The sequence below is a fragment of the Notothenia coriiceps genome, unplaced genomic scaffold (assembly GCF_000735185.1).
Source record: "Notothenia coriiceps isolate Sejong01 unplaced genomic scaffold, NC01 NC01_scaffold00037250, whole genome shotgun sequence".
Classification (NCBI taxonomy): Eukaryota; Metazoa; Chordata; class Actinopteri; order Perciformes; family Nototheniidae; genus Notothenia; species Notothenia coriiceps.
Genome location: NW_011369951.1, coordinates 10387527 through 10399380, shown reverse-complemented (window position 1 = coordinate 10399380; position 11854 = coordinate 10387527). Strand labels below are relative to the sequence as shown.

Genomic DNA, 11854 nt, shown 5'->3' with positions numbered 1-11854 from the left:
TTATTATCAACACAGTTACTTTTTTATACAGTGAGGTAAATGTGCATGTATGTCGTTCAGTATGTGTTTACAGGTGAATACGTCTGCATCACCATGAAATGTGCAAATTGACATAAAAATTAATAAAAAGGGGAAAAAAATGCTCCATGTTTTTTAGGCTGTAAACTTTAACTGTTATGTAAGCCAACTAGACAGACAGTGTATCACTATTCTTCCTGTACATTAGCAGATAAAAGGCATAACATACTTGAATGAATGGTAAATAAAGAATGCTGGAAATAACTGCATCTCCATGAGCCTATAGCCTATGCTATGCAGAGACTGCCTTCTTCATGTCGTGAATTGCAGCTGATGTTTTAATATTGCAATTGGCAATTTGACTTATACAACATTCGCAAGTTGTACATTTGACTCATACAATAACCTACCTTCGAGTGATGCTCTAGTTTCTTCATGTTTCGTTTTTTTTCCCTCTTGCTTGCGCCGGACTGAAACTGTCTTTTCACCGACATCTCTTCACCTGCACTAGTGGCCGTATCAAAGCCTTGATTGGTCGATTCATTGCAACGGTGTCGGGTTACAGACGTGCTCCCCTTGTCACCTCTATCTCGTGTGTCAGCGGGGGGTGCGCGGAGAACTGCGCACAGCAGCTGAGGCCCTCTGGGCGGGGCCCCATGCGCAAGGCGGGGCCCATGAAGCCTGCGTGATTGGCCTGTAGGGAGGGGCGGCCCTGACCCCGACGGTCGGTTGTTATTGTCAATATTAAAATTATTATTATTTATTTTTTTAATAGTCACACTCGATTTGGCCAATTTTCTTGTTGCCCCAGCTGGTCGACACCTCTTTTAGCAGAAACAAAGGCTACATTAATGTATTAAATCGATGTTAATCCATGCGTGTGGATGTGGAATTAACGGACGTGACGTTGTGCGATTGCGTTGCCAGGCAACAGCTTGGGTTCATGTTAATTTACAAACTCTTCAACTAGAACCATAGTNGGTAAATAATGTATGTTTCAATTAACTAATAGTGATGATTAGTTTATATTTATTCATGTCTCAGACGGTGTGGACATTCTAACTACAGAAACGGGGACTGTTTCGACAAAAAATGCCTTCTGTCACAACTGACAGAAGATAAAGCAGATCCCTTAGTGAAGGAGATGATGCAGCACTGTGTACCGTTCAAAACGAAAGACCATGCTGTACTCCAAAGACGGTCACCAGTAATATTGCTGACAATAGGCTTTCAGTCGTCTATCCACATTGATCACACCCCCCACCACACCCACACACACCCCCACACCCACAACACACGAGTTTTCAGGTTTCTCACAGCAATGCACGAGCCGTAGCAATAAGATGGCTTGTTTCCATTTATCACAAACTTGTCCAGTTCCATGTCTCATGCAACTTTTTTATTTAACGCTGATGATATTGAACGCCATCAACGAGAATAACGGCCAAGGTGGCCTATGAAGCAAATGATCATGCCTCTACAAGTTATATAGTATTATCACACAGACAGAGGAGTAAGTGAATGCTACTATGGATTGTATTTCACTGTCGTAAATCATAAAGTCTAATTTAGATTGTAGTGCTTCTAAAACTCTGCGAAGAGCTATAAAGCAAAAACACGTTTACAACAGAACGCACTTTTCAGTTTACCTCTGTTTTTTTATATGAGTCTGACCTGACTTCTTACGACTTTTCTTCAGAGCCTAAATTATTCGATTTGTGTCTGGGACTACATGACGAGTATACGTCTGATACTCCGACAATCTTATATCCTTTTTTCCTCGTATAAGTACTACATCGAGAGTTTTAGGGTCTATTGCCTCGGAGAACAGCGAGAGGATGGGTAGCAGATCGGGGCGCTTATACTCGTCCCTTTTCGCTAGATAGTACACTCTGCTCGAACATCCGAGCTCAATAGTCACGTTTATCTAAGTATGCTAGAGAAAGAAAACGCCAACAGAGGAATTCTGGAACCCAGTCCTAGGCTCGGTTGAGGAGGAGGAAGAGGACAATGGAAGAAGAAAACGACTGCAAGAGTGACAACAGCTCAGATGATGAAGAGACGCAGAGAAGGGACTTGACTTGTGGAAAGTTACTTGGTGCCCTTATGCAGTTCTATAGTTAAAGCGGACATATTATGCTATATTTTCAGGTTCATATTGTGTCCATATTTGCTATCAAATTAGCGTGCTGTCTTCTTGCCATTTCACAGCCCGCGTCTCTTATGGTCATGCATTCTGGACTCTATAACTAACCAATTCTATATTTCAGTCAAAGAACTGAGACTGGTTTCAAGACGCTAGAATATATGAAAAGAGTACGTAAAGGGAATAAGATTGCTCCAAACACAAAGCAGTCTCTAACACTTACGACCTGTGGGTTGTTTATTTATGTCGTACTGGTTAATAACTAGCATATTGCTGTCACCGTACGCATATGTTTCGCGAGACACAAGGCGAGCTAACATGTAGATTTTCGTCTGGCATTTGATTAATTGTGGCGTCTTTTACATTAAAGCGGCACCATATTAAGCTTAGTTTGAGGTTGAAATGAGTGCTCTACTGTGACCATGTTCACGTCAATGCTTTAATGTTTTTCAGATAAATCTTACCTATTTTCCTCATATTAGACAGTCGTTCTCTCTCTACAGGTGCAGCACCTCTCACTATCTAGAAATATTCACATATCGTATGATCCTTTGTCATGAGTGCTATGTATGATACTGCATACATATACGTGTATCAGATTGAACTCTGTTATGTGTATTGGCTCACCACCATAAGTAGAACAAACTTCTATGTCACTCTCTTCGCAAAATAAATAGTAAATAAGATATCTTGATTTTGTATCATAACTGATACTCGATATTAATAGATTCATACTTCGAGGTACATAACACACTTGATATGGTTATTACATTCATAAATCCAAAGAGTTGTCTCTGCACTTAGCACTACAAAATATACCCAATCTACGCTCTGAACTGATGCGTTATTTGCCTACCTCTGTTCCGGGTACAGTCTGTTTTATTATTATGACTGAGTAAGATTTTGTTATTGATATTGGATTGTCACATTACCTATAACTCATACTCTACTTATTCTTACATATTGAACACGTATATTGTTTGAGGCGATAGCGGGGACATGAGGCGCAATGTTTAAATACAAGCTTATCGTTGCTCAAAATGGCACTGGGTTATGGTAAATTAAGGCGATTGAAGCCGACATGCTTCACAAGTGGTGCCATACATAGAGCAGACATCGCACAACGTCAGTGTTTCCGTTTACAAACACAATCGCGATGACAATTTAGTCAGTTAGTATTTCTGTCTGTGACTGTACTGGTGGATGAGTCTGTTAAGCTATTCAAGATATTATGTCCTCTAGCAACATGGCCGATTGTACAAGAGGTACACTTTTAAAAATAACAAAGTATACACAATTCGAATCAATTAGACATTATTGAAGCCCACATATATGGTTCCATTCTGATTTACAATAATACTTTTTAGCATTTTATCCTGCTACTATCGTCTATTTTGAGTGTAGTAATACAAAATCACTAAAGTGTACGTCTTATTCATTAGAAACACGCCCCCCCCCCCCAATTTGTAATCATTATTTTAAAAAGCTTACTAAATCTGAGGTCATGTATATGTAATTATAATTCGGATAGTAATGCCAACTCATCCACCAGTTGTAAACAAATTTAAATGTATTAAATCGATGTGTGTGGATGTGGAATTACTGGACGTGACGTTGTGCGATTGTGTTGCCATGCAACAGCTTGGGTTCATGTTAATTTACAAACTCTTCAACTACAACCCTAGTTATATTTAAAACATTTTTAGAAGGCCTCGCGAAATACTTTAATGTAAATAAAAATGTGAAGGAATGTGTGTATAACAAAATACATCCGTCATTAACAATACCGGAAACAGACATAGGCAAGATCCTCAGCTCGGTGATTTGGATGTCTTGGTAAATCGTCACATGTTCACGTCTTGCTGTGGTACCGGGTTAGTTTAGGAATAAAGTGCACTCACCACTAGAGCAGTCCAGTCCCCCCCATCCGGGCTCACACTGGCATGTATCAGGAGACACGCAGCGACCGTGGACACACTCCTCGGTACACAGAGCTGAGACACACAGAGACGTTTCCTCATTAGTCTAGTTTATAATTGAGCTAATGCACATACACACATATAAGCAGAGTGTAAAACATCATTAAAACACCAATAAACAGCATAATGAAAACCACAAAGATAACAGCTGAAAGAAAATGGCCCATAAAATGTAACACTCAATATCTCCTAATACCGCCAGGGGAGTAAATCTTAGCCATGGCACTCATATTCAACATTCATCCCCACTACTTGACAATGAGCTAAATGATTTCTCGGGAGACTGAGTCCTTGGTTAACATCTTTGTTTATCACATAGCTTTACTTTGCACAATGAGCTGTTATCTGTATGCTGAGCTATAAATGAACAAGCTGTAAATCCCTTCTAATTTGATCAGCAAGTGCTTTGTCATATAGTGAGGCTTTAATGTAGCAGGTCCAGGCACCTCAGTGTTTACTAAGTGTGCAGTTTTCTTGATCATTCATATTGAGCAACACGGCACCCGATTGATTGGGTCTGCATTAGTATTCCTGGGAGCGTTTTCATAAGAGTCGGAGATTCGGTTCGGCTGGATAATAAAGTGTCCTACAAAGAGTTTTCTCCTTTGCCACAGTGCCATTTTTTTTCTCTGAAGCCAAGAAGGAGAAGAATCATACAAAAAAGCGCTTAGCATGAATAAATATGTCGCAGCCAAGGTCATCTGGCCAGCGGGGTTACGACAGGCAGGCTCTTATCTGAAAAATGAGACAGTGTGGCCACTATGACAAGAGAGAAGCTCAGCCTGATGGGAATCAGCAGTCCGCTAAAACAGGGATTTTAGCGGACTGCTAAAAGGGATGATACACTATCCAAGGGCAGCAGACATACCATCGCTTTAACTGAACATCCACTAATCCGAACACTTCATTCAAGTCCTACTTATTTTGTTATTTGTTCTTGTTTTATGGTCAGAATTAAAAAGTACAGCAGGATAAAATCTGTTGGGCTTTATACGAAAAAGAAATACGGCCTGGGGTGCTTTGCAGATCTGTGTGCAACACCATACCGCTCATCCTGCCGGCAGAGAGGTCAGCAGAGAGCTGGATGCAGGCCTAAACAGTGCTACTATAGATTATCACTCAATCAGTCATCGATTAGGATCCACCGCCAGCGGGAGAGATGCTGCAGGAGAGGAGAAAGACGAGTGAATCCCAAACACCCACGAGCCGATGCTAATCGCAGAAATGCTCCCAAGGCAAAAACGGTAAACCAGAGATTGAAAGATAATTTCTGAGCATCAGTACTCTGGCAGAAAACGGTCTAATTATAGTAAGCCAGCGGAAAGAAAATGGAAAAGAGCTTGAACATTTGTGCTGACGAAGGTGTGAGATCGACTACCTGTAATCAATGAGTCCACAGTATGCAGAGTATTCAAAGAGAAGAGGAGACAAATTCAATGTCACCATGAGGACTTGATTTCGTTTACTTTCAATCAGCAAATTCTGATCAGCGAGAACAGGGAAATGCAAATGTGTCGCATCCTTTATATAAATAAAAAAAAGGAATATGGAAATGAAGTTTTGAATATGGGAGAAGGATAAAGCGCACCGTTCTCCTGAGATCTGAACCGGTGTTCTGAAGGGATGGCATAATAAAGTAGGAGGAGGTAGGTCTTTCATTTTAATTGAAATTCATGAATCACTCTGCTTAACTCATGTCTAAGGAATCTGTTGGAAAATTGAGTCTTTCATCTAGATAAAAGGCTAATCTAACTCATTATGCAGAGGTGTTATCAGAACAGGGAACAATGGAGCTAATTGGTGATTTTCATTCAGTGTTAATACATTTTCATATTCTTGCCCAGTTAAAACTACAATCTTTTCAAATGTCTATAAATGTAATATCTTTTTAGGCTTTACTCAAAGTGTGTTTCTCTCCAAGTTTTTGAGAGTTTTCTCCAGTAAAAAAAAAGAAGACATTTAAAGTCTAATTCTATGTGTTTGTCATTTTTGTTGTACACCAGAAAATGAAGTGAACAAAATGTGGAACATTATGAAGAAGCTGATGGATAAATCAATCTCGGAGATATGCCTACAGAACATATCAAACAACTCGCTCCAAAGCTTCCTCCCCATGCCTCAATCTAGCACAGAGATGATTCATTTTAAAACCGTGTCTTTGAAGCATTAAAAAAAAATGCAACAAAGCCAAAAAAGAAAATGAAATCAAAGGCACAGAATCCCTTTCTGGAGAAAAATCTCATCATCTCCATCATCAAAACCCAAATGTGAAATGTGCTAGTGTATTGCCGCCTGAAACTTTTTCAGGACCAAATTAAGCCTGCCGCCAAAACCATTTTTAGAATTACTCTGCACCACTGGACAGGCAAGAGTCATGCAGAAGTCATCCAACCCAAATACTCTGCAAAAAAAACGGACTCATAGCCTCAGAGCCTCTCAACCTCTGAGGATATTACGAGCTGTTGTCATTAGAGAGTTCCCCTCATGCACAACTGTAATAATCATGCTTATTAGGAGGGAAATGAGTTCCTCTCATCCTCTACATAGGCTAGTTGCAGATTAAGGTAATGACTTACGACAGATCAAAGGTCACAGAATTAATAAAGACCTCTAGTAGAAAACTTCAAGCACTAATTAGCAAGAAACCGATCAAAGTTTAACTTATCGTGGAGAGCTTGAGAAAATTAGACTCCAAATAAAAATATGTTCTAAACAACATGCTTAAAAAAAGCGTCCGTAAACGAAAATGTTGCTGATTTACTGTCAAAGGCGTTTTTACTTTTGTGTGTTACTCTTGGTTCATTCAAGGTCTACACAGCCCCATATTTGTTTAGCCACCTCTAATTGGAGCTAATGTAAGTGTTGATGCTGTGCCATATGGTAATAAAAACAAGCAGGATTAAGACGTCAAACACTCTTTAAGCATTTCTGACTTTTTATGAAATGGAATGAAGAAAGCTACAGTAAACAATACACAAGGGGAAGGGGGTATTTTACATTCAGCAAACAACAAAGTGTCTTGAAATAAATAGACAACTTGAGTTCATTTTGGGTCGATTTACTCTACAATGCCCCCTTTTGTCACTGCATGCAAAACAGCTCGGGGTGTACAAATCTCTTAATCCTGGTAGTGAGAGTGCTAGGATTAAAAGGGGAGGAACAGTTTGCAAAGGCAGCAGAAAGCCAAACTGCCCTCTTGGCCCCTATCAACACAGTTTCCCTACTTCAACTAAAAGAGGGTCAAAGGGGAGAGTCGCTGTTTCAACACTCAGCCTGACATATAATATTTAAAAAAAACCTATTGTTCATATGACGGGAAGGCCAGACTGGAGAGAGGCACCTCCTCTGTTTGTAAATTCCCCTGGTTAACACCCAGAAGAGTCTGTCAATGACCAACTAGCTCGATTGGCAGTCAAATGGTTAATGAATACATTATTGATCAATCTGCCCCTCCCTCCTCAAGACCTCCAGATAATCATCGCAGCTCTTATTCTGTGCTGGCTGGCTTCCCGGTGCCCTGAGGCTGGTAAAACCTAGACAGGGACAAGCTCAGCTGTGGTCAAAGAGCATACCCACACCAGTCCCTGTATCAGTAACTCCCTCATGTTGTGAAAAATCTAAGAAAAATATTATAGTTTGATTCCAATCTTATTTAAAAAAGGGAATAAAACATTAGGTAAGGCGAGAATATCAAGAACGTAACTCTCAGAAGCTATAGGTTCTGTCTTTATTTGGCCAAGATGCAGAATATTCAGTTTGATGTGTGTGAATATAAATAGAATGACAATTAATGAAGCTAAAAACAACACAGGGAAGGATTGTTAACAGCACATACTGTAGCTTCAGTCCAATTTTCACAGCTTGTGATTATTTTATGTTATTCAATTGCACTGTGGTTTTATGACGGGTGCTTTACCTACTGGGTTTGTAACGAGGACTGTCCTGGCTCGTAAATTTGTGTCATTGTTATACAACTTCAATTAAATTACTTATAGTGGAAGAGTAAAGTAGAGAGCAGTCTGCTGTGCCCTCCTAATAAATCCTTCTCAACCACCTAAAACATGGATCACCATCACATGGATGGCGGTATGCTAACAGAGAGGGTGGTGGTGATGAAGAGGATCAGACAGGAGTGGGGGGGACAGAGGTGGAGGGACGACTGTGTCCTGGTGGGCCGTTTTAGCCTTATTTGCCTACAGTAAAAATCATATTATTTACTCCTGTTCTCTAAAGGTCTTGCACACATAAACTGACACCATTGAGAAAAAAACAAAGGATACTCACGAACACACAGGTCTCCGCTCTCAAAGTAACCCGGGCAACACTGCGAGCGGCGCCTATACATGGTCCTCACTCCCCGCCGGTAAGCCGTCTTATAGCTTATCCTGGAAAAACGGACACACAGAGACAGCTGCGTGATGCAAAGAGTGACCCTCGCTGAAGGGCAGAAAAACATATAGAAGTTTAAAGTAAGCCCTGGCATACATTTCCATTGTCATTGGCAAAAAAAGATTAAAAGCTATGTTAATTTTGCATAAAGTAGCTGCTACTTAAAAATTCTGTACTTAAGAGGTGTCTCTGTACTTTCTGTGTTTAGTTAGATGCCCATTTTAAACCTTAATGGAATCATTAAAACATGAGATGATTACAGCCAGTGGCATCGAGGATCTGAGCACTAACGCATTAACAAGGACATTCACTATGGCCTTCATTGACAGTAAAGGGCGAGTCACTCATGAAACAAATATGGGGACGAATTCTGCTCCTCCAAACGTACCTGTGCCTCGTGCATTTAAACCAGTTGAGGATATCTGTGCATCTGGTGTAGTAGATCTGGTCAAACGGGTGAGCGTAGGACTCTTGGACAGTCACAGCGTAGCTAAAAGAAAGGAATGTAAAGACACCAGTGGTAAAGAGTCATTTTGAGATAATGTAACCTAATTTAAATGGTATATTAAAATGTCATGTTATGCCACTCTTTCAGTACTACATATCCGATGGAAATTGTGCTTTTTACTCTTCTACATTTATTTGGCAGTTATATTTCCAAAATAAGTTGTCATATTTAGATTTTAAATTTAAAATTAAGACTATAAGCTAGAAAATATAATAAATTGTTAGAACATGTACCCAGTGGTTTGCCTTGTTGTGTTTCAGATGTCTATTTTTTTTTTTTAAGCAGTTCAACCAAAGAGACAATTTGCCTCAAGAAAAAAAAGAATACTCCACAAAAAACAAAGATGAGAGAATATTACAAAGACAGAATTTGTTTTGTATTCTTTCCTTCAACCTTAATCCTCTAGAAACCCTTCAGATTTGTTTCTTTGGAGGGGGGTCCGACCCCTGGGATAAAAACCACTTGAATAAATTATTAAGCTAGCTCAACCTCGACCAACTGAAACAGCGAATTTCTGGTGTTACATCTATGTTAACAAGCCTGATAATATAATAATTAATCAAAGGAGCTTTTTTTCTTCACAACCCATATCTTTACATTCATACTATAAGTCAATTTAGCTGACACTGCTTCTATACCTACAATTCTGGGGGATTTGTTGTACTGGTTCTTTTTATTTTTCACTCTGATAATTCTTCCGTCAGTGCAACACTGCAATCATATTAAATATTTCTTGGAACATAGATTTTAATGCTCCTGGGAGAATTTTGGAGGAAAATAAAACAATACATAAACAGTACGCAGGCCCTGTCAGTGGATATAGTTTGAATGAAAGTAATACAATAACTTTGATATGCAAAGAAAGGACTTGAAAGGAGCTTTTAGGTGATTCATGTTTGTGATATATGCAGCCGGTCGCAGTCTCAGGATATTGGAGGACCTCAAAGCCATGAAAACAGCCCACTTAGGGAATTCATTTTCGATGCCAACAAGGTGGAACCACAATCCCTAAGTACACTCACCTTGGTCACGCAATAATCCAGATAATATATCTTCACACCTCTCTTTCCTCCCCTTTGCATCGAGAGCAGAAATTATTCCCGCTTATTTCTCATAAGTGACACTGCCCGCCACAACTAATAATTATTCAGGCTCCATCGTTGTTGTGATTGATTGGGATGAGAGTACACTGATCAATTTCCCTGCGTATTTCATTTGAGCTGCAACTCCTCCCATCTCTCAGAGCCTAGCGACATGAGCTGTGTGAGATCGATAATGCTGTATGGACTTTAAGAATAGATCTGAAACTTTAGTTAACAGCGTTTGTAGGAAGGACATTGAAAAGGTTCCAGGATGAACTATTTCAGTCCTGGTGCTGCTTAAATACAGCCGTCACCTTCAAAATCTAAAATTCAATGTATTGTGGTTATCACATACAGATGAAGCTTACCTCTCCCAGTGGCTGCAGACATTAGGGTCATCTGGATTCAGACTCCATACATTATAGGTCGATCCCAGAACCAGCAGCAGAGCCGGCAGGGCAACAGACGACCACATCCTTCACTCTGAGAGGAGACAGGGAAGAAAGATAGATGGTTGTACCATGGCTGTAACTTCAGTTCTCATGGTGGCCTTTTAAATAAGAACCTATTTCATTTCATTTCAAACCTTTATTTAACCAGGTGAATCCCAATGAAATCATTGATCTCTTTTTCAAGGGAGACCAGTAGCAAGTAGGTTATTTGATCTTGGAAGTGTTACATCTCCAATAATAGAAATGACCTTGTAAAAATGTTGCCTATGTTTAATGCAATAAGTTAGATTTTTTTTTAAATATGCTTTCCGTATTTTTCTTATATTCGACATATCACTCCCATACCAAGGCTATAGTTAATATGAAACTACAGCTAGAGAGCAGTTAGTTAAGCTTAGCATAAAACAATGAAAACAACAGAGGACGCCGCTACCAGGGCAACACATTTCCTTCCAGCAATTCCAGAGCTTATAAAAAGTTAAATTTATTGTAATTTAACTGTAAAAAAAAGAAATGTGTTTTACTGAGGCAAAGGTGGACCCTCATTAGTTGAACTTTTGTGCTCTTCTCCTGCTGGTAATATAAACGTACAAAGATGAAAGAAAAAGAAAGAAAGAGAGACATTTTGCATTTGAAAATTGCGTTCATTTGCCTTGCTTTTTGTCTAAATAGACATAGGTAGAGAAGTTGATTCTGATAACTCTGAAAAGAGAATGACCTTTTTCCTGGCTGTAGATTCATAATTATAAAGAAAGTGGTTTCAATCTTCTCATCATACTCTCTTCAAGAAAAAGTGCTTTTGGCCAAAAAGTCAAACCATTCAATTTCTTAATATTCCAGTTAGAACTGAAACAATAAATGATTAGGCATATTCTTGTTTAACATGTCCTCCTATGCTTTTCACCTTCCATAAGTCCTTCAAAAACCAAATGTGCTCTGCTCAGTGAGCAGCTCAGAGATGAAACCTCCCTGTGACAGTGACAGAGACGCTGATTTGTTTAGACCAGCAGGTTATTTCATTAGACCCACAGGCGGAAGGGTGCATATTATCAACGGACATGACAGTGATGGATTCGCCACAGGAGCAGAATTTACCTTAGCACGTTGCTACCGAAGATAAAGGATGTTTGGATGACACATCCATGACTGACACACAACATATCTCGCACTTAAGGTTAACAGCTGCATGCCAGAGCAGCGGCGTAACTGTATCTTATGTATGGTGATGGATTGTGGCCTCTAGAGAATAGAAAACACATTGTTGTATTATAAATACAAAC

General features: G+C 39.6%; 1 protein-coding gene across 1 annotated transcript in view; it reads right to left on the bottom strand.

The window, feature by feature from the left end:
* Positions 1–11854, bottom strand: part of LOC104967286 (multiple epidermal growth factor-like domains protein 11) — a 32120-nt gene that overhangs the window by 5532 nt on the left and 14734 nt on the right. The window contains exons 2-5 of the mRNA XM_010796700.1: positions 10491–10605; positions 8921–9022; positions 8428–8528; positions 4066–4158 (exon numbers count right to left, since the gene is read on the bottom strand). Coding sequence (XP_010795002.1) covers positions 4066–4158; positions 8428–8528; positions 8921–9022; positions 10491–10597 — 403 coding nt within the window. The 5' untranslated portion in view covers positions 10598–10605. The remainder of the gene's footprint in view (positions 1–4065; positions 4159–8427; positions 8529–8920; positions 9023–10490; positions 10606–11854) is intronic.